This window comes from Juglans regia, chromosome 5, assembly GCF_001411555.2.
Source record: "Juglans regia cultivar Chandler chromosome 5, Walnut 2.0, whole genome shotgun sequence".
Lineage (NCBI taxonomy): Eukaryota > Viridiplantae > Streptophyta > Magnoliopsida > Fagales > Juglandaceae > Juglans > Juglans regia.
The window spans coordinates 19161969-19184309 of NC_049905.1; the positions used below are offsets into that span (position 1 = coordinate 19161969).

Genomic DNA, 22341 nt, shown 5'->3' on the forward strand with positions numbered 1-22341 from the left:
TGGGGATCAAGGTTAGTTGTTCAGGCCGAGAGGGGGGAGGACCCACTCTCCATCGCGGGAGGGGTAGAGCAGCCTTCGGCCTTGTTCTCTCCTTTAGCCATTCGGGGAGGTAAATTGTTCGGATAGTTTGAGGCTGAACCCGCTCCCGCCCGTTGACATCGCAGGAAAGTTAAGTGTTGATTGAAGATTTTGCTGTTGTAGATTTCATTAATTGGAGATCATTTTTGTTGCTTTGAAATTGGTGTGGTGTGCTTTCTTGAAAAATCACGCTTTTCATTAATCAATAATAGTTCCCAACATTTAACTATTAAATTACAAAACATGGGGAGATAGGGCCTTCAGTCGAGGAGCTTTCTCCTGCGATGTTTTTGCCTTTGGGACTATGCACCCTTCCACTCCCCTCCGAGCCTGGCAGGACGAGTCGCAGACTAAGGCCTGCCTGGGCTCCTTGAGCGGTGCATGTCCTACTCTCTTCTAGAGGTGCTATTACCCTGAATCCCACCGTCTTTCTGCTTCAGCTCCTGGACGTAGCATTCATGTGCCAAGACCTGTTCTCCACGGATTTCTCCCACGGCTTGAGAAGTTGGGAATTTCATCTTGAGGTGGTAAGTCAATGTGACCACCCGTAAGTTGTTAAGGGTGGGCATGTTGATGATGGCTTTGTAAGATGTTGAGACCTTTACCACCAGGAAGTTGACCATGATTGCAGCAGTGCAGGGGCGCTTCCTACGAGGACCGACAGCTTGATGGTTCCCATAGGGTGAACCATATCCCCGAAGAAACCCTTCAGCGGCATGGGGGCTGGATGTAGCCAGGCAGTGTCTATTCCCATTCCGGTGAAGGCTTTCCAAAAAAGGATATCTGCAAAGCTCCCGTTGTCGATGAGGATTCTCTAGGTAGGGAAGTTGGCGACCAACATGGTTACCACCAGCGCATCATCGTATAGGACCCCCTATTCGTCAGCCTCCCTGAAAGTGATTGCCAGGGTTGGTTCACTCCGATGGTGCTTGGTGGGGTGGTACTCTGCCGAGTACACTTCATGGTACCGAGCTCGTCATGCATGCACCCTTCGACTAGAAGAGGTAGCGCCCCTATCGACGAATCCTACTGCGATGGTCCTAATTTCCCCTAGTGGGGGCAAGTGAGGGTGATTCTGTTGTGACCCTCATACTGGCAGTCTTCACCGTGGGCTTTCTTCCCTTCTGCTTCGGTCAACCCGGTCTGTGCTCCTCTCCCTTGATTTTCCCCTCCTTTCTTGTTCTTGTCTCCGGGCGAGAGGATAATGCGGCTTCGTTCACTCCGCATGCTCTTTCCTCCCTTGTTGGGAGAAGCAATCTTCGGTATTGTGCAAGGTGGACCTGTGCTATGTGCAGTAGTGGCGGCCAATGCCTAGGTCCTCGTCCCTGTGGGCAGCGAAGTGGTCGGCCTCATGGATGGTAAAAGTCGATCGGTCGAAGCGAGGTCCCGATCCCCTCATTGGGGCTTCCTCCATTTTCTTGTCGTAGAAGCTTTTCTCCAGCTTCTCGTGGGCTTTGGCCTTGGCTGGACCCTTGGCCTTCCTCTCCGCTCGCTCCAGCTCCTTCTTTCTCCGCTTAGTCAAGGCCTGAAAAGTGTCTTCAATGTTGATGAAATTGTCGACCCGGTCCATGAACTCCCGCAGGATGACAGGAGTTTTTCTTGCCAGCTTGTTCATGAACTGGGATCGGGGCCAGACTCCCCCTGGGAGCACCACCAAGGTTATCTTCTCGTCTTGGTTGTCGGTGGTCATGCGCTCCTTGTTAAACCTGAACAGGTACATCTTCAAGCTTTCCTCATCACCTTGTTTAATGGTGAGGAGGTACGCTGATGGGCATTGCCTTCTTCAACTCGGCATAAACTTGGTCAAGAAAAGTCGGGCCAGCTTGCCGAAACTATCTACTAAAACAGGTGCCAGAGACCCGAACCATACTTGTGCTGGGCCCTTCAAGGTTAGTAGGAATGCCCTGCACGCTACCTCTATTGGGAAGTCGTGCCATGTCATGTGCACCTTGAAAGTGTCCAGGTGCTCACGGGAGTCCCTTCCCCCGTCGTTTTGTGTAGGGTAGGCCTGTGCTTATGAGCAGCTGGTCTACCGACAATGACATGCCCACTTTCTTTGCAATCTCTTCATATTTCCTTTGAGATTGTCGAGCTCATCTTGCATGTTTTTTCCCTCCTCTTCTTCGTTCGCCCCAGCTCCCACGTTACAGGACTCTACGTGTTCGCTATTACTAGGCTTCGCCTCCTCGTTATGCTCTTGTTAAGGTTTCCTAAGGTCCTCATTCTCCTTGCAAAGTTTTTGTACTTCGCATGTTAAATTTGCTACCCAGTCCTCCATGGTTTTCAGCCTTGCCTCCATGACGACTTCTTCTTGTCCACGAGTTGTCTGAGAACGGGTTGTCACAAGCATATGAAGTACACGTAAGATCTATAAGGATCTTATAAGTTATCCGACAGATAGCACCACTGTTAATGTCGTGTTTCATACACCCTTGGGCCAGATTCCAGCAACTCGGATTTTTATAGCTGGGAGAGGGCGATCTTGGGGCCGAGAAGTCTCCGATGCTTAAGTTAGTAAATATTTTTGGGGTTTGTAAATAATGATAGAACGTAGAGTCTTTCCTCGTACTTGGGGTCGATATTCATATTGGGGGTCCTAGGAGGACAAATTGTGCTTGCTCCTATGGAGCCCATGTCCTTGCCACAGTTCCATTTATCAGTCTTTTTGATGTGGTGTGTCTCTACAATAATGTCATTAATATGGTGTGTTGCCTAGGTAGTGGTGTCATTAATGCGGTGTAATTTTTCAATTTGTCTTGCTTTGCTGGTACTTTTAATGGTCCATCGATATCACCTTGTCAAAAGATCGAGGGTCCCCCTTGCTTCTTGTCAGTTTAGGTGGGCAGGCACTTGAAGGCTGTACGTTGTTCGAGGGATCTCCAGTTCGGCTAGTCCCATTCATCTGTAGGTCGTTCCCCCATGGGGGTTGCTTCCGGGGGAGATTATCCGTGGGCTGGGCCGAGGGGCCTGTTCTCGTTGGGTTGGGCCTTCTCTCTTTGTTCTTTCGGTGGGTCATTACAAGCCCGATAGAATGGGGGGAAAAACCCCCTTACAAGACTGAATGTCTGAGAATAATCGATGCATGGTCTTTGGTGGAAGGCTTTAGAGACTAGGCAGGCTTTGTGCCGGCTGATGGTTCCGTTTGCGTTTCTTTTCTTGCAAAAAACAAATTTGAAGCCTACAAGATTTTGACCCAGTGCAGGTGGTATGGATCCTTTGAGATACAACAGGAGTTGGAATGGTTACTTGAGCAGGTGGTGTGGCTGTTGTAGTGTTTGAATTCGAGGAGAGGAGGGAGATCTCTTCTTGAGGTTCTGTGGACACCGGTGCTGAAGGAGCTTGGTTGTCTAGTGGTGCGATCTGCAGCAGTGGTCCATAAAAAATAGGAGCTGCTGGTATGTTGGACTCAGGAGTGGACTGGTTATTGATGATCTTTAGAGGATAGACATTTTCATCAAATGTGACATGTTGAGAGACATATAGACGCTGAGTTGGTATGTGAAAGCATAGGTAGGCACTTTGTGTACTCGAGTATCCAAGAAACACACAAGGGACAGATTTGGACTGAAACTCGTGTGTGTTGTAAGGCTTTAACCAAGGAAAACGCAAGCAACCAAAAGATATGAGTTTGAGGTAGTTTGGAGCTTCATTGAACAAGTTTGAATAGGAGATTTGTGGTTAAAAGCAGGAGAGGGGTTGTTGCTGTTATGAGATAGGTTGTTGTTGCAAAAGCATAACACCAAAATTTGGTAGGAAGATTTGCTGACTGAGAAGTGTTTTTCCTATTTCAACTACATGATCTCATAAAAATTATTCTAAAATAAGTTTTTCTTTATATATTAAATAGTGATAAATACAAAATTAGTTTATGTGGCTTCAATTAAAATAAATTCTTTCTTTTTATATTTTAATTAAACTTTTAATAATAATAATAATAATCAAACTTAGTTTTTTACAAAATACGGATAAAACTTGAGTATCCGGATTTTTAGATTTCAAAATCCCAGATTCATACTACTACCAGTTATGATCATTACCCAGGTTAATCTCAATGGCTACTATATGCAGGACCAGATCCGGTTGAACAATCCTAATCATAAATGTTGTCATCCCTAAGTACACAAACTAATTAATGTATCATATATATCTAAATTTATTTAAAATGTTGACTTATGAAAATATTTAAAATATCTTATATATATCAGTGTGTAACTAAAGATAATAAAATCATGAATAAAGATTAGCATTAGTCATTGAAACCTCTTTGGAAAAATAAAAAATAAAAGAGTTTTAGAACATTTCAACTTCCCATACGGAGGTACCATTCAGTCATTAGACCAACAAAGGTTTTTTAACTAAGTAGTAAGTTCAATTGCAAGGCCTCAATAATGTCTTTATCTTTTCTTAGTAAAGTCGAAAGAACCTTCTGTAAAGGATATAATTCCAATAACCACAAGGTAAGTTTCCGACAAGCCACAACAGCAGGTTTTAAGGAATGGTGAAATCTAGCAGCATTACATGTTAGCCAGAGCTCCCAGAGAATTAAAGCAGGAGTTTGCTGTGCAATCAGATGAAGTTGCTCTGAACCAGAGAAGAATGAGAAATCAAACAACTCCTGAAACAGAACATTGATACTAGAGATGAGCATCAGATTCAATATCCCCAACAAAACATTTGCAGCATTTAGGGGTCATTTGAACTCCACACCTTCAAATATTAGAATCCCAAGGGATCCCATTATTCTTCAACTTTCAGATAAAGACACTAGCTTTCAAGGGCAGAATGGAGTCCCAAATAAATTCATGAAGAAGTAAAAATTCCATTTGAGTTATGATTCTAAACCCAAGTATATGATCCTGGTTTCAGCTTAATAGCAGTTTTGCAAACTTCAGAAATCAATGACATCTAATCTTCTGGTAATCTTCTTTTTCAAAAAACATGAAAAACGTAAAATGACACAATTTCACAGAATAAAAGGAATCATAATCTTCATATTTCATATAACATCAAAATTGAGTGGCAAGAATACAAAGAGTTCCATAAAAGAGTTAAGTGGAGGGGAAGCAAAAAGTACGTAATGAGTAGTCAATAGTAACAAACTTACTACGACTAAGATTATTTCTTTATTAGAAAAGTAATAACAAAAGATGATGAGTCTCAACAAAAACAAAACTTCATTCGTTCAAGCCACATCAACCGATACTAACCAAACAATAAATATCACAAAGACACCAATACTAGCTACTAAGATTATGGTCCATTTATTCTTGGATTGCCTCTGTTTGTTCCATTCTGAAGAAAAAATTTTCTGATTAAATTAAGCCCAGCTACAACATCTTTGATGTTCATTCGTTCTTCTGGCCGTTCAGCTGAACATGCAACTCCAATCTGAAAAATCGAAACCAAGCACTCTTGAGTTTTGTTTCTTCTTATAATGTTGTTATTTTGGCCATTGTTTCTAGTCGTCTCTTCTTCCCTTTCGTGGAAAAGAATTGGATCTGCAATCTCTACTACTCCTTGAGGCAAGGCTGTCTTGACAAACGAATGTAGGCTTAGACTGCCCTGAAAAATGTCAGTGGGTCTCCTTCCTGTGAACATTTCTAACAGAAGAATCCCATAACTGTAGATATCACCATGGGTTGACACCTCATTTCCCACACCATACTCTGCAATTTGAAATATACACTACATTAGAATGCAACATTATTTTTATTAAAAAAATATATATATGTTAAGAAAGAAATGATAAAAAGGTTTTTTTCACCAGGAGCGGCATAACCAATAGTTCCCCTTAATCCAATTGTGCTAGAGTGAATAGTAGAAGAGTTATGGTTGCTTCCAGGAGAGAATCTTGCTATCCCAAAATCACCCACGTGCCCAATCATTTCATTATCGAGAAGAACATTGCTTGGCTTTAGGTCACAATGAATGATTTGTGTTTGGCAATGATCATGAAGATATTCTAATGCATTCGCAACATCAATGACGATATCCAACCTTTGAAAAAGATCTAGATTTCTTTGGTCTTGATGCACTCCATCTTCTGTAGCAGTTGGATGCAACCATTCTTCAAGGCTTCTGTTGGCCATGAACTCATAAACTAGAGCCTTGAAATCATTACCAAGGTAATCAACACTTGAACAAACTGTAAGAATCTTTACAAGATTTCGATGTCTGATGTTTCTCAAGGCTTCACACTCGACAAGAAAGCTTCTAAAAGCTCCATGGTGCAGAAGGTTGAGGACCTTGACAGCAATTATCGTTCTACCTTCATCAAGAATTCCTTTATACACGGATCCAAAACTTCCCACACCAAGCAAATTAGTGGAAGAGAATCCATCAGTGGCTTTCAGGAGACTTTGATAGGATAGATTCAAAAGAAAATTTCCTGAAGGACGTGATATTGATACTTTTCGTTTCTTTCTTAACCAAGAGACAATCAAAAAGCACAACACTGAAGTTACTCCTAATAGCCCCAAAACCAGAGATATTATGAACGTAGAGGTTGATGTCAATTTGGTATTCCCAGGCTTTCTGAAGTTGCATTTAGGCAAGTGCATCTCAGGAATTCCCCCACACAGTTGACTGTTTCCTGCAACTAAAGCTGAAGTTAAGTTCTTGAAAACACCAATTGTTGGCACCGGCCCCTCAAAATTGTTGTATGATATATTTAAAATCTGCAAGGAGTTCATATCCACAAAAAGGTCAGGGAGTTTTCCTGACAAATTATTATGAGAAAGATCTAATACTTGAAGTCCTCTCAAATAGCCAAAACTTGATGGAACCATTCCTCGAAAGAAGTTCCCTTGCATGGCTAGAATCTCCAACTTAATACAACTGCCAATGCTACTTGGAATTTCACCGAGTAACATGTTTCCTGACACAGACAATATACCGAGATTTTTTAGATTTTCAACTTCCATGGGAAGAGGACCCGTGAGACGGTTTTGGGCCAAATCAAGGTAAATTGCTAAAGATGAGATACCAAGGATCTGTGGGGGTATGGTGCCAATGAAATTGTTAAGAGAAAGGTCTAGTAAGACCAAAGATTGGCAATTGCCTAGACTTGATGGGATGCTTCCACCAAAATTATTGTCCCTTAAACGAAGTTTAAGTAACAAAGTTAAATTTCCAAGAGAGTGTGGGATATTGCCTGAGAGACTGTTTTGTGATAGATCCATTTTCTTTAACCTGTGAAGCCTTCCAATAGCAGTTGGAATGTTACCAGTGAATCGATTAGCTCGCAAATGGAATTTCTTCAAGTTAACAAGATTCACGATCCCACTCGGAATTGTTCCAGCTATTTTATTACGATCTATTACAAAGACTTCAAGGGTAAGTGAGATGTTACCAATGCATTCAGGTAGGACACCTCCAAAATTGTTGATGTTGATAGCAAACACCTCTAACCTGGTGGCATTTGTCAAAGAGCAAATAAAACTCAAGTCATGATCAGCTTCTCCACTTCCCCCCAAGTTGTTTTCAGTAGCACTCAACACTCGAAGCCAATGCAACTTTTCTAAAGAAGGAAACTTTCCAGTAAATTTGTTTGATAGAATTTGAAATATTTGCATATTTGAGGCATTGGATAGTGATGGAGGAATGGAACCAGTAAACTGGTTAGAAGCAAGGGAAAAGCTTACGAGATTAGGAAGAGTTATGCCCAACTCCAAAGGAAGACTCCCTTGGATTTGATTAGATCCTACATCAAAAAATTTGATTGAAGAGAGATTGAATAATGATGCAGGGACAGTACCTGAAAGGGTATTTGAATAAACTCCAAAAAATACAAGATTTGTAAGTTGGCCTAGAGTATTAGGGATACTCCCAGCCAAATTATTAAAGGATACATAAAGTTTCTCAATTGAAGACAAGTTTCCAAGAGATGGAGGAATACTTCCTGTTAGTCTATTGCCCCCTACAGAAAATACTATAAGCTTTGAAAAGAAGCCAAACTCAATGGGAATGTCACCAACCAATTGATTATAAGAAAGACGGAAAAGTTCAATGTTAGAGCAACTAGATAAATTGGAAGGGATTCTGCCACCCAACGAGTTATCTTCCAAAGATAATACCTCCAACCTTTGCAAACGGCCTATTTCTGGGGGGATGGTTGCATTGAGGCTATTGTTTTGGAGTTGTAGAATCCTTAGGAAGTTCAAGTTTCCGATGAAAGGCGATATAGGGCCTGCAAGTTCCAGAGATGCCATGCGCAATTCTGTGACCCTTTGGTGCCGACGACCGCATGTAACACCATACCACTCGCAAAAATGGATGGTTTCATTCCATGACCTCAAAACCATGAAAGGATCATACGTTATTTTGGCCTTGAATTTAAGCAATGCTATTCGGTCAGTCTCATTCCCACCTATATTGGCATAGGTGGACGAGCCAAAGCACAAGACAGAAGAAGCACCAACATAGATGCAAAAAGAAATCCAGTAGAACAGTGAACGCAAGGTGGGAATCCCCATAGAGTTGGGAAAAACCTCAAGGTATAATCCTGACGTTGGTATTGATCTATCGCAATATATACATACATACATATATATATATATTTATAATATATATATTAAGTCAAATTCCTAGAAAGATCGAAATATGGACTCCCCCTTTCAAGACTTTTTACATGACAGTATTTTATGATCAATCTCCATTACCATCTCATATTTTATTTTATTTTTTAATAAGCAAATTGCATTCAATAAAGACGTGGACAAGAGAGATGAGTGGAATACCCCGAACAAACGTTCCACAGTGCTTGAAGCAATTAGTCAAGTCGGGCTCACGCCCGACCGGTACTAAAGGGTTGGCAAAGGCTGTTTTAATTTGGAAGATCAGAGGTTGAAGAGTCGAACGATATGATATGACCCGCGCGCGCGTCTTTTTCCCACTCAACCTTCGTAGACGGTAGAAGTACTCTTGCCCTTCAAATGGGTTAAAGGTGAAGTCTGGTCTCATGAGAAGTGAGGGAGGAAGTCTCGAGTCAAATAATAAAGGCAATTCAGCTTGGGTCTACAGCCAATGTTCAAAAATCCACAAGGTTTGAAGAATTAAGCCCTTCCATAATTGATTTTTTCATTTTTTAAGACTATTCTTTTTAAAATAAAAATTAAAAAGAGGATGGTATCTCAGATGAGATACAAAATCCTCATTTTATTTTATCCCATTTTATTCCTAAACATAATTCAAATACAAAATTTTCAAACTAATCATTACAACTTTTTCAAACTTTCAAATAAAAAATAAAAAATAATTCTAACTTTTTTAAATTTTCAAACAAAAATAATATTATAAAACCATATTCTTATAATATTTTAATTTTATAATATTTTTTATTCCACTTTTTCTCTCTCCTTTTTCAAAACTTAAAAAAATTCAACTCAAACTATTTCACTATTATTTACAAACTATCTTACTACTATTTATAAAATTCTTATCTCATTTCATTTTCCAACACCTCAACAAAAATATTAGCACCAAACTCCCAAAAGGGAAGAAAAACAAGCAATAAAATAACCACTGGAAGAAAGCAAAACTTCCCGGCCCGAGTAATTCTACGTACAACCGTGAAGTACGTAATCGCCGCGTAATCGCTTTGAAAAATAGTGGAGTCCATTATTAAAAAATTAATTTTTTTCATGTGGGTCCTATATTTTATTCATTTTTTTCAAAGCGATTACGCGGCGGTTACGCACTTCACGGTTGTAAGTATCTTTTTTCTTACAATAAAGGATTTTTGGACCTAACACACCTAATAAAATAAAAAAAATAAATGATATCTAAACTTACAATTTTATATGCATATAAATATATATACTAATGAAAAATTATATTCATAAGCCTCACACACCACACACCACACACCATTCTTTTTGTTATTTTTTTAATTTTTTTCTCTTACTAAATGTGTAGTATATAGATAATAAATATAAGAATTCAATTGTTTTTAAAAGAATAAAACTAAAAAAGAAATTAAAATAAATAAATAAATAAAAATTATGGTGTGTGATGTGTGTGACTTATGAATAGCAAAGCTCATGTACTAATTACTATTGAAATTGTGACGATTTTAAACTCAAAATTCAAATTAAATAAAGAATTGCCAAAATGGGACAGGTAGTCCATATGTATAATATTTATGCGTAAAATGTAAGCACTACTATATCAAAATAAAGAATAATTTCATTTTGCAGTCTCATATTTTTCATCTTATCAAATTGCATGCTAATTTATCTAATCTCCAAGTTTGCAATCTCAACCATCAGAATCTTCTAAATTATTACTTAGTACCTATGGGAGTCATTAAATTTAATAGAATCTTAGATTTATCAACTTAATTTTCTAAATTTCCTTGTGGTTAAAATTAGTAATTAGTTTAATTTAGAATAAAATAAAATAAAAATCTATTTTAATTAATACAGTTACAAACACTACCCCAAACAAAAAGCATAACAAAATTTGGCATGAGAAGGTAACTTGGAAACGAAGACGTATCCGCAGGTCCGCAATTCTCCCATAGCATTAGTATTGGATTAGTCAAATATATTTTTATATTTAAATTTAGTAAATATCATCCATATTTATTCCACATTCAATTAGTTAAATTATTTTTATCCAAAATATAAACTACAGTAAATTCTTTCTTCTTTTCAAATATGAAAAGAACTATAGTAAGTCTAAAAATATTTTTTGAAATTAGTATATTATAAATATGAGATTTTTATTTAGATATGAGATTTTACCATCTATATACATATGAGATTATTATACTATAGATTGTTAAATTGTGAAAATGAAAATGAATATGATTATTGAAGGTTATTGAAGATTATGAAAATAAAATAAATAAGTAATTAAAAAATAAAAAATAATAATATTTTATTATTATAGAGAGTGTGATGACTAATTCAATGTAGACTTCAAGTTTTAAATGATTAGCTAAAAGTGAAAAAGTTACATATTAATCAAAATTTGAAGAATAGGATGATCAATCTAAATACTAATTAGGATATGCTTGAATGAGATATGATAATCTTGTGAATGATAATAAGATGGTTTGCAGATAATAATGAAATCATTTGAGTTAAGTATTTTTTGAGTTTTGAAAAATGAGAAAGAAAAAGTTAAATAAAAAATATTATAAGATTAAAATATTTTTATAATATTATTTTTTAATATTATTTTTATTTTGAAATTTAAAAAAGTTGGTTGAATTGATTTTTTTTTTTTTTTTGGCTTGAAAGTGTGAAAAAATTGTAATGATTAATTTGAAAAAATTATAAGAGTAGTTTGAAAGGATTTGTTTTTAAATAATGTTTAGGAATGAAATGAGATGGGATAAGATTAGATGAGATGTAAATTTTTTCCAAACAAGTCGTCTTTCTACCCTAATTAAATCGATTCGTTGTTGTTTAAGATAAGGTTGGAAACCCATTACTTGCATGCCTATTGTCAAATTCCGTTTGGTTCCGTGAAACTAATTAAAGGAAAAGAATAATAAAAAAGGGTGATGCTACAGCCCCCGTTGGGGGCTCCCGCTGGGGTGTAGTGTTATTTTACATGTATTTTATTTAAGTAATTTTTTATATAGATCTTTTATTATTTTAAAATGTTTTAAAAAAATAAAATAAATTTAAAACATCATTCAGAAAATATTTTCTTAATCAGAAAGTAAAAAAATATATATTAAAAAATACTTTCTTAATCATGAAGTAAAATAAAAAATTATAAAAAATATTTTTAAAAAATAAAATAAATTTAGAACATTATTAAAAATACTTCCTTAATTAGAAAGTAAAAAACAATTCATTAAAATATACTTTCTTAATCACGAAGTAAAATAAAAAAATATTTGTTTATGATTTTTTATTTTACTTCGTGATTAAGAAAGTATTTTTTAATAATATTTTGAATTTTTTTATTTTTTAAAAATATTAAAAATTATTAAAAAAATCTATATAAAAAACAATTTAAAAAAAACACATAAAAAATACACTAATCTCCAGCGGGAGCTCCAAGCGGGAGCTCCCAGCGGGAGATATAGCATTTTCCAATAAAAAAAGGGTAGTGATACTACCCATTTACTATTCATAGTTTTATTTTTTTATTATTTTATTTTGAATATTTTTTTAACATCCTTAATTATTAAAAAAAAATTAAAAATATATATAATTTTACTAATAGTCACTTCCTTAACTATTAAGTAAAATAAAAAATTAAAAAAAAATCAAATATAAAAAAAGTAGTAAATAAATAATAGGAAAATGATAACCCTATTATTTTCCATAAAATTTTATCGTTCACATTTCTTCCGCGTAATAATGCAAAAGTTTGTATGGCAGGTGTTCAGGGAAGCACCTTGTACAAAAGGATGTAGCTTTAGGTTATTTGGACGTTGAGCTAACTAAATTTTTTATAAATAGTAGTGAGTTAAATAGATAGAATGAATCATGTGGAGTCTATCTAAAATGAGTTTAGATGTTAAGTTGAGTTTGGTACTATTTATGAGAAATTGAAAAAAATTGTGAGTCCCACGTATAAATATGTGTTCAGTTTAAAAATGTTATGAGTCTAACGTGAAGATGTGTTGAGTTGAAAAATATTGTGGATCCCACATATAAGGAGATTTTAAGTTGAGATGAGTTTAATAATTTGAGAGTTGGCTATTTAAATGTAAATTTAACTTAAAATTAGACTGAACTAAATTGATCTCAACTAATGTTGCAACCAAACCGAGCAGTTAAGCTTGCGTCTTAAAAAGAGTAAACATCATGTACCTGAGTAGTAATTTGAGCATCTCTTTTATTTTGGGTGGCAATAAAATGTTCTCGTGGGAAACATGCAGGTTTTGGGAAGGGGGGGGTACTTGTTCTTAGAATCCCTTTTTATGTATTAGCATTACCATTCAGTGAAGTGATGAATCATGTTAAAGGCACCATGGGTGCTGTATTAATCATCGCTGAACGTTATCTGTTCATCGTCAGGTATGGTAGTAGTCCAGTCGTGGGAAGAATTTCATTTCATCTTTTCTTTTGCTTTGATATGACACTGGGATTTATATACTTGTGGATAAGCAACCACTCTCCCTTAAAGCAGACTGTCAAATGGATAGGGACAAAAAGGAAAGCAATGCATAGACTTCATTCATTGGCAGGAACGGATGTGCCCCTGGAGTGAAGTATTGACAGTTGAGCCTCAAGATGTTGAGCAATGTTCCATCAGAATTAATTTAATGCACTTATGCACTATGCTAGCATTGTTCATCGTTTACCTGTAATAAACAGAACGTGATGAAAATTCTCAGGAAGCAAGAATGCATTGTAAGGGACACCAGACTCGCAGTTGCAATGCAAATGAGAAGGTAAGATACATGGCATGGACAAGTGAGATGGACCGCTGTCTTAGTGACATACTTGTTGAGCAAGTGAAAAAAGGAAACAGGATAGATGGCACTTTGAAAGCTGCAGCATACAGAGCAGCACTTAAAGCCTTAAATGAAAATTTTGGGCTCGACCTGACAAAAGGACACATTCAAAATCGGCTAAAAACATGGAAGAAGCAGTTTGGGATTTTAAAGGAGCTCCTTTCTCATAAAGGATTTAGGTGGGATGAGACACAAAAGATGGTTATTGCAGATAATTCTGTATGGAATGACTATATCAAGGTATATTCATGCACTCTCATGCATACTGATCGAAATACTTCATGCACTCTAATGCATAATTATGCACTTGATCAGAGTAATACTGAATTTTTTTTAATTGTGTTTGAACAATGGAAAGCTAATATTATATGAAGAATTATGGTCAAAAGGGGAAACATGCATTTTTTGTCAAGAATCCTCATTCATGTGAAAGGTAGGTAGGTTTAAGCACACACATTGTTCATCATTTCAGTCATATTTAAGAGAAGACTTACGTTTATTTGCAATATAGTTCATTTGAATAAGAGAAATGGTCTTGTAAATAGTTGCTTTTGGAAGGTTGCAAGAAATAAAGGTGATGAAGCCATGGAGAGAAGAAAGAAAATTAAGGTTCTCATCACATTCTACAACTTCTACCCCAAACTGTTATCACAAAAATTATTTTAACCTCTAAGGCTCTAACTAGCCATTCTAAAGAATGTTGATGTGAACAGAGTTGACCCTCCTACACTCATATGAGATCATATGTTTATGAATGCCTGTGGAATAAAGTCACCATCATGCTACTAGAATTACATGTTAGAAAATGGGAAGGCACCAAACGAGTCAGACCATGATGAAAAATCCATTTAGGCAACTTAACTAATAGTCTAGCATACAGGAGCAACAGGACAATATAAAAAATTAAGTTGTTGAAATCCAAGTTTGAATCTTATAATTTCTACTACACTAAAGTGATAACTCTCTTGATAGGTAAATTTAACTAGGATTCACAATGACCATCCTGAAATGAAGTGCAAGTATGTATTATGTTGTATTCAAATTTGGTCCTTTCCCTGCTGTTTTGGTAGTGCATGAGTATGACCATATCATCTTGCTAAGTCTTCTGTTTACTCTACAGACTCACCCTGATGCCAGGATTTTCCGCAATAGACATATTCAGAACTACGATCAATTGTACACCATCTTTGGCAATTATAATGAGCCTGCGGTGGCTGTTGATGCGTCTTCTATTCAATATGGTGGTATGGCAAAAGATCAAGGTAAGCACATGAGCTGGACAAATGAAATGGACAGCTGCCTTGCCAAAGTACTTGTGGAGCAAATGATAATTGGAAACAAGAATAAAGTAGATAACAAATTCAAACCAGCTGCATTTTTCTTCTTTTTTTATTTTTTTATATATTGGGGGATGCGGGTTTCGAACCCAGGTCTTTCATTTTTAGAGGCTGGAGGTTTATGCTAATCAAGCTCCAGGCCTTTAGCAAAGTTGAATAAAATATTATTAAAATATTATTTTTTAATATTATTATTGTTTTGAAATTTGAAAAAGTTGAATTATTTATAATATTTTATGTAAAAATTTGAGATAATTATAATGATAAGATGAGATGAAACACTTTCACTATCCAAATGGGATCTAAGAAAAAAGCGGTGGTTAAAATGTCGGATAATGCTAGAGCCACCACTCGTGGCTCCCGCTAGGAGGTCCCGCTAGGCTCTAGTATGTGTTTTTATTTTCAGTTCTTTTTTTATATACATTTTTTTAACACTTTTAAATATTTTAAAAAAATAAAATAAATTTACAACATTATTAAAAAATATTTCTTTAATCACTAAGTAAAATAAAAAAAATTCCAACAGGAGCTTCCAAAAGGAAGACTAATATTTTATTTTTTTTTTAACTTTATGATTAAAGAAGTGTTTTTTAATGATGTTCTAAATTTATTTTATTTTTAAAAAATAGTTTAAAGTGTTAAAAAAATTTATGTAAAAATTAACTTAAAAAAACACATAAAAAAAATACATGCTAGAGCCTAGCGAGAGCCCCAACAGTTGGCTTTAGCATTATCCATTCCCGATAATGTGAGTACATCTTCTCCTTCTGTGAATGGATTGCAAAGTACTCATTTTTCCTGCTTTGCACGTCTTTTTCCTTCTTTATTGGGTGCTTGGTTGCTGGGACTGGATATGAATTGATCTTGGAGTTTTCCTGACCGGTATAATAACTATTCATCTGCCATTTTGTATTCCCAACAAGCGTAAGGCACAGGTGGGGGCAATGGTCATCAGACAAGCAAGCAAAAAACGGAATGTTCCAAGTGCTGTGCTGTAGATGTCTAGAGGATTGTTTGATGGGTGCAAGTTTTTCTTCTTTTGATATGTGTGCATATTGGGGAATTGAAAAGTTTTCACCCCATACAGAAACCCAACGTGAGGGGTCCAATGGATGGCCATTTATGTACGTAATATGATTAAAGAAACTTAAAAGATCCTCTCAAACATATTATGCAAAGGATATGCAAAATACATTTTGGCCTTTCCGGTAACTAGCATGAGAAAAACCAGAAACTTAACGCTCGGACACAAGCTGGGGAAGGTATTCAAATAGATAATCCATCCCAGAAATTGGAGTGAGGTGCAAAGATTTCTTCATTTCCTAATTGTATGATATCGTAGGAACCAGGTGGAAGGTTCTCTCTTCTTCATCAGTATCCTCGTCATCTTTTGATTCAAGCTATTATAATTTTGTTCATTCTCAATGTTACCTGCTAAATCCATCTAATTGACTGATCAAAGACTTTGTTCCCACCATTATTTTGCACTTCGAACGCCACAATTCAGACCCTACATGGAAGGCAAGAAAATCCCATGCACCAAGCTGTCCGATAAAAGTGCTGTTGCATAGAGTATGCTTCACAGATGGGAGAAGACTGCTTGGTGGTGTAAAGTAACTGTGCTTTCCAGAGTCACGTCCGGATTACATGTGGGTGGGTCAAGACCTGGTAGAAACAACAAGAAAAACAGCAGCAGTGAGTGTATCGAATTGGCCGGACAAACATTTGGATTTCGTCCATTATTTTTCACTTATCTACCACTCATTTGATGCCACTTAATGGAAGTACAAATTAAATCTATCACAAATGCTATAACCTGTGACAAACAACAGCCATGCACGATGAGTCACTGTCCAGAATCCACATCCCCGACTCTTGAAGCTGCATCTGAATTAAATTTGGACCTATCTCAGTAGACCAGAAAACCATCTTCTTCCCATCCCCAAAAGAAGATTGATTAACACCATCCGCACCAATCTTAACGCTGAAGCTTGTCTCGTCAACCCTCTTTATCCTCACACCCTTCTGTTCCATTAACTTTGCTGCCATATACACAAAATGAATTCCATCTCCAGGCAACGCCACTTTCCTCGAGTCGTCCACCATTTCTGTGATCTTGGACAATAAATCATCAACCCAGAATTTCTTGGCAGAAGATGAACCTCGAACATAAAAAAGTTTAAAGTTCTTCCCAACATAGAAATCATAGGTGGGATCAATGGTCTCGAGAAATAGGTCACTACGAATGAAAAGCATGTTCACATCCACCATCCAAGAATTATACCTAAACCCCAAACAACTCTTGATTACATATGCCTTCACTAAAATCTCCTTGATCAGTTCTGCATTGGAGTATCGAGATGGAATCGATTTGTACGCCTTAATATTATTGAAAAACTTGTCTGCATTAATCACCGGATGCCCCCTTCTTGAGAGATCAAGCAGCAAGTCAGATTCAGGGCCCATTAGTATGTAGTTCCAAATATTTAGCCTCTCAAAGTGACATAGCATGTTCCTCGTGACCGACTCTGATGCTCCAAAGAGGCTTACAAAAATAATGGTTTCCTGTTTCTGCACAGCATAAAGAATAGAGCCAAGTTCATCAACGCTCCCTATAACTCTTCCAGGATGTACTTCTCTGAAACAGAAATCGTACCATTTCAGATTACTCAAAGGCGGCATTTCAAACAGACTGAAATCAAGGGAGGTTTCATCCAACAATTGAGAATCAGGCCCAGCTGTTTTCCCATAGTTAACACCAGCATCCCTGTGAGAGACACTGAGTGCTCTCTCACGTAAAAAATTGGTGTAGATATTAAAATAACCACGAGAATGAATAAATTTAATGAACCAAGGAGTCCATATTCTCTCTCCCATCTTCTTGTACCACCCAGTTGTCACCTGTGATTTCAGATTTAATTGAGATAATATAGCGCCATAAGACATTACCAAGAAAGCCAGAAATCAACAAAATATGAATGAAATTTAAATCTAATTACCATCCCATCGAGAAATGGCTTAATTCCCTTGGCCTTGTGTTTGTCATACCACAACCTGAATTCTTTCCAAGGTTTTGGAAAGAGAAGTTGACCCCAAGTGCCAACTATCTGGTAGAAAAAAAGTCGTGTTCCGCTATCCAGTTGTATTTTGTTTCCATGTTTACCTGTAATCAGCAAACGATAGAACTGAAGGAAAATCATATAAGGATCTAATTTAATAAACTGCAAGTACAAGAAATGTAAGAAGGGCCATTGTCAGAATGATAGAAGCATAGAAAGAGGGGAAAAGGGGGGAGGGGGAAGGAAGGACATTGATTTTTTTTTTTTTTTTTGATAAGTTTTTTTTTTTGGCATGCCCATGTGAGGGGGGCGGCATGGACAGCCCTCCTGGCTGCCCATGTTGGGGCCTTGCATGCCCCCCCTGAAGGACATTGATTTTTTTTAAAGGTAATCAAGATTTTTTATCATAAGAAAAGGAAGCATAGCCCAAGTACATAGGATGTATACATGAGAAGTACCTAACTAGGGCTTACAACTATGGAAGGACATTGATATAATAGTCTTCCATTGCAGAAAGAAAAACAAAACGTAAGATATGGCCAATCAACCTGGTCATGAATGGCACACACCATGAAACCAAAACCAAACAGTGAAAACTCAGAACTTCCATTGCAAAAAGAAAAATAAAACGTAACATATGGCCAATCAACCTGGTCATAAATGGCACACACCATGAAACCAAAACCAAACAGTGAAAACCCAGAACTTCCATTGAAGAGAGAGACAGAAAAGTTTGGCTCTATAATTTATATAAAGAACTGCTTTTTTTATAAGAGTTTATATAAAGAACTGCTTCAACAGGTAAACGATTGTTCACTAATTTCGTTGAGTTCTCTCTATTATCTCACCGCAAATCGCGGGCCTAATATTTCAGTATAATGTCTCAGGTAACTCGTAATTTGTAAAAAACATATTACACACATCTACATATATATATATATGTATGTATTTATAAATACACAAAATGACGTTTGAAACAAAGATAAAGATGGCACGAGGAAGTCCTAACACCTAGGAAAAACCTCGTTAGGCTAAATAAGTTCATAGGATAAAATCAAAAATAGGAGAGTTCGTCGAGTTAGGGAAACCTCCCTAAGTATAAGTTCCTGGAGGTAGGAAAGGTTACTCCAGCTAGCAGAAAAACAGCTTATGACCCAGTGAATCTGCTCTCCTACTAAGCATTAACAATAACGGCTATTAATTGGGATTGTAAAACTTTCTGGTTCTTAATCCTAAATTGGAAATCTTAAAATATAGTATCTATTAACAACTTTTCAGATACACATTCTACAATATTTTCCATCGTAATGGATTTTTCAGTAATCTTAGTATGGTATCAGGAACATTAATTTTTTTCTCGATATTGAACTCCAAAGTCAGTCTCTTTACAAAATCCTTTCCTTTTTCCAGAGGAATACTAAATATTAATACAGGGATTCACTTATTAAACTATGTACAAAAATATAAAACACTAAAACATTGTCTTCTTTCTTTTAACTTTCGGTAATTACAATTGGTTTTCAATATGATGAATCGATATATAGATTTCAGTCTCCAAAGTAGACTCCTCGAATGATAGGTTACTAGAACTCTAGTCAAGTAAACAAAATGGTACCTGGGACGAACCTTGGTCTCTGCAGTGAAGCCCCGTAGACGGACGGACTAAAATTTGAAGCATTATAATAGAAATTCATTATCAAACTCCTAAGAAACTTGTAGTAGAGCGGCGAGACCTCCAAATCGTCTTCGACCACGAAAGCGAACTCGTCGTCGGAGCTCGGCCACCACGCCTCCAACCACTGCGCCTGCAACCCCACGTTCTCAGTCCGATAATGCACGAGCTTTTCCCCGAACCTCCATTCGAACGCATCAACGAACCCCAGAATCCGATGCGAGCCGTCCAATTTGCTGTCCAATTGAAGAGAGTCGTTGTTTCCGGGGGAGAAATGATCAATGTAAATATGGAGATGGATGCGGTCGGAGAGGTAGTCGGCGGCGGCGAGTGACCGGAGGCACCGGGAGAGCGAGTCCAGGCGGTTGAAGGCGAGGACTTTGATAATGAAAGTGAAATTTGGGGAATTAGGAAAACGAGGATTAGCAATAGGATTAGATTTTTGAAGGGAATGGATGAAATTAGTGTTAGAGTTATGGGAGGAGAAGTAGGAGTGGCATAAGAAGAGGAAGAAGAAGGCGGAGAGGGAGAGAAAAAGAAGAGGAAGGAAGTGTCTTTTCGGACCCACCATTTTTGCTAGGGTTTGAGAGGTTCCGAGAGTTCTACTGAAAGCTTCAATGGAGAAGAAGAGTTGAGTTGAGTTCAGACCGCGGGAGCTGTACGAGATCAGGGACTCGGTCACACGGAGCCTCCATGAGAGAGCCGATCCCCAATTTTTATCAGACGTGGTCGGTCGGATCAAGATTTTTTTCTTTTTAAATGAGGGAATTAGATTAATAAAATTAAAAAGTAAAATAGCAAGAAAACCCAACGGATGAAAGGAAAGTACTTCAGTGAAATTATATAAAATTAAATTTATGATGTAATTTAATATAATATATCATATTTTAAAATTATTTTTATTATAAAATAAATTTTATAAATTTTATAAAATCAAGGATCGTCCAAATCAAATTGTAAAATACAATTATGAGTTATTATATTATTGAGTAGCATACAATTTTTAAATAATAAAATTTGAATGATAAGATTTAAATTTTAAAATTTTTCTTTCAAATCAAGTTATGTCGTATAAGTACTTTATTATGTGTCATCGACTCATCCACACCAACTTATAAATAGAATTTTTCTACACTCATTTGTATTCGGGACTATCTTTGACGAACTCTTCTATTGTAATTTTTTTTTTAATAAACTTTTGATTTCATTCACAGTTCAAGAAACTGAAAATTACTTAAAGCAAACACTACCAAGCTCTTAGTACAATACAAAGAACCAAATAGAAAATCAGCATCTACAATCATCCTATTTGAAATAAAATCAGGATAGGAGTGCCACCATTGTGTAATATGTTCAATCCTTTTTGCATGGAACTTTATCACTTCAATAACTAGCAAATAATATAATCTCCTATTAATATTAAACTAGAATAGTCCAAATGTAAAATCATCTACAAACCTCTCAAAACAGCTAAACCTTCTATGTCATGTAGCGCCTCAATGGAATGCTCAAACCACGTGGCCTATATTCTAAAAGGACTAGACAATTATGCAATTGGAGTCTCATTAGAACCTTATAAAGAACAAGAACTTCTCATTCACAAGCAATGTGGAATCACATACACCATCTATCATTATCCTTATCATATAGGGTGTCACAATCCCCCCTTAAATTCACGACGTCCTTGTCGAGTCAATCTATCGTAGATGACACGGTTCAAGTCTCACATTTCTGGTTAGGATAAACTCTGATACCATTTGTAACGCTCCAATAGAAAACCCAAACTATATGGTTTATACTCCAAAATGATTAGTTAATAATACAATTGGAGCCTCTTTATAAAGTTATAAAGAGCAAGAACTTCTCATCTTCAAGCAATGGAATCTCATACACCATCAATCTTTATCCTTATTTTAAGCAGTGTCACATATCATCCATAGCAAAAAAAAAATCCAATTTTCTTCCCACTTAAAGCAAACAAAAGAGTACCTGTATCCTCTCTTAGAATTGTCCACACACCAACACCATCAAAATCACGAAATAGAGTTCATCGAAATTCAATTTAACTTTACCTAATGGTGGAGACCTCCACATAAAAGACCTTTTATTTCCTCACTACTGCCTAAGAGTGTTTAATAAAATTGAAACTTGCTATATACTCAACATAATTATCAACAACTTTCCTGAAGTGAATATGTTGCATTAATCTCAAACAAACAAAGATTTTCTATCTTTCCAAACACCCCAAGCAATAGTAAGAAAAGAGGAGATTAAAGACATATATATCAACTTCCATTAGAATCCACAACAACTCATCAAACCGAGTAGCACTAGATAACAACTGAAAAACTTTACTACATGATCGAGAGGCCCAGATCTGGTTAACATTGGAGCACAAACACAAGGCATGAATTTTATTATCATTCTGGAAATCACAATCAGCACACAACCCATTAGAAACCACACCCCTTTTCAATAAATTCATTTTTGTTGGAAGGCTATGGTTACTAGCTCTCCAAGCAAAATTCTTAACTTTGATCACCTAATAGTTGACTGTAAAAAAGAAGAACGAGGAAATACTTGGCTTTAAAAATCTTATATAACAACGAAGTCAATAATCTTCATCCTTGTTTTGCAAGCAACGAAAGATTATTTCAAAATCACGGAACCCTCCATGCATTTTAGAAGCATACATCTTAGGCCAAGTACTAACTCTTCTATTGCATGTATTGTTGAAAAATAGAGCATACAAAAATAATTTCTGAAAAA

At 36.4% G+C, this 22341-nt stretch overlaps 4 protein-coding genes across 4 annotated transcripts in view; 1 reads left to right on the forward strand and 3 right to left on the reverse strand.

Annotated features, from left to right (window-relative positions):
- The window catches only part of LOC108985919 (probable LRR receptor-like serine/threonine-protein kinase At3g47570), a 47773-nt gene extending 39221 nt beyond the window's left edge, over positions 1 to 8552 (reverse strand). Inside the window, exons 1-2 of the mRNA XM_018958391.1 lie at positions 7929 to 8552; positions 7430 to 7483 (exon numbers count right to left, since the gene is read on the reverse strand). Coding sequence (XP_018813936.1) covers positions 7430 to 7483; positions 7929 to 8552 — 678 coding nt within the window. The remainder of the gene's footprint in view (positions 1 to 7429; positions 7484 to 7928) is intronic.
- LOC108985915 (probable LRR receptor-like serine/threonine-protein kinase At3g47570) lies at positions 5181 to 9021 on the reverse strand. Its single transcript, XM_018958386.2, has 3 exons — positions 8817 to 9021; positions 5843 to 6755; positions 5181 to 5744 (listed from the first exon to the last, which is right to left on the reverse strand). The coding sequence occupies exons 2-3, from the start codon at positions 6636 to 6638 to the stop codon at positions 5329 to 5331; spliced, it is 1212 nt and encodes a 403-aa protein (XP_018813931.1). The 5' UTR covers positions 6639 to 6755; positions 8817 to 9021; the 3' UTR covers positions 5181 to 5328.
- Positions 9022 to 13450: 4429 nt separating this feature from the next.
- Positions 13451 to 16293, forward strand: LOC108985920 (L10-interacting MYB domain-containing protein-like). The gene is made up of 3 exons (XM_018958392.1): positions 13451 to 13744; positions 14625 to 14766; positions 16184 to 16293. Exons 1-3 carry the CDS (start codon positions 13451 to 13453, stop codon positions 16291 to 16293), a joined length of 546 nt encoding a protein of 181 aa, XP_018813937.1.
- On the reverse strand, positions 15939 to 20285 carry LOC108985923. The gene is made up of 4 exons (XM_018958394.2): positions 19516 to 20285; positions 17841 to 18004; positions 16658 to 17742; positions 15939 to 16506 (listed from the first exon to the last, which is right to left on the reverse strand). The coding sequence occupies exons 1-4, from the start codon at positions 20141 to 20143 to the stop codon at positions 16500 to 16502; spliced, it is 1884 nt and encodes a 627-aa protein (XP_018813939.1). The 5' UTR covers positions 20144 to 20285; the 3' UTR covers positions 15939 to 16499.
- Between the last annotated feature and the right edge of the window lie 2056 nt (positions 20286 to 22341).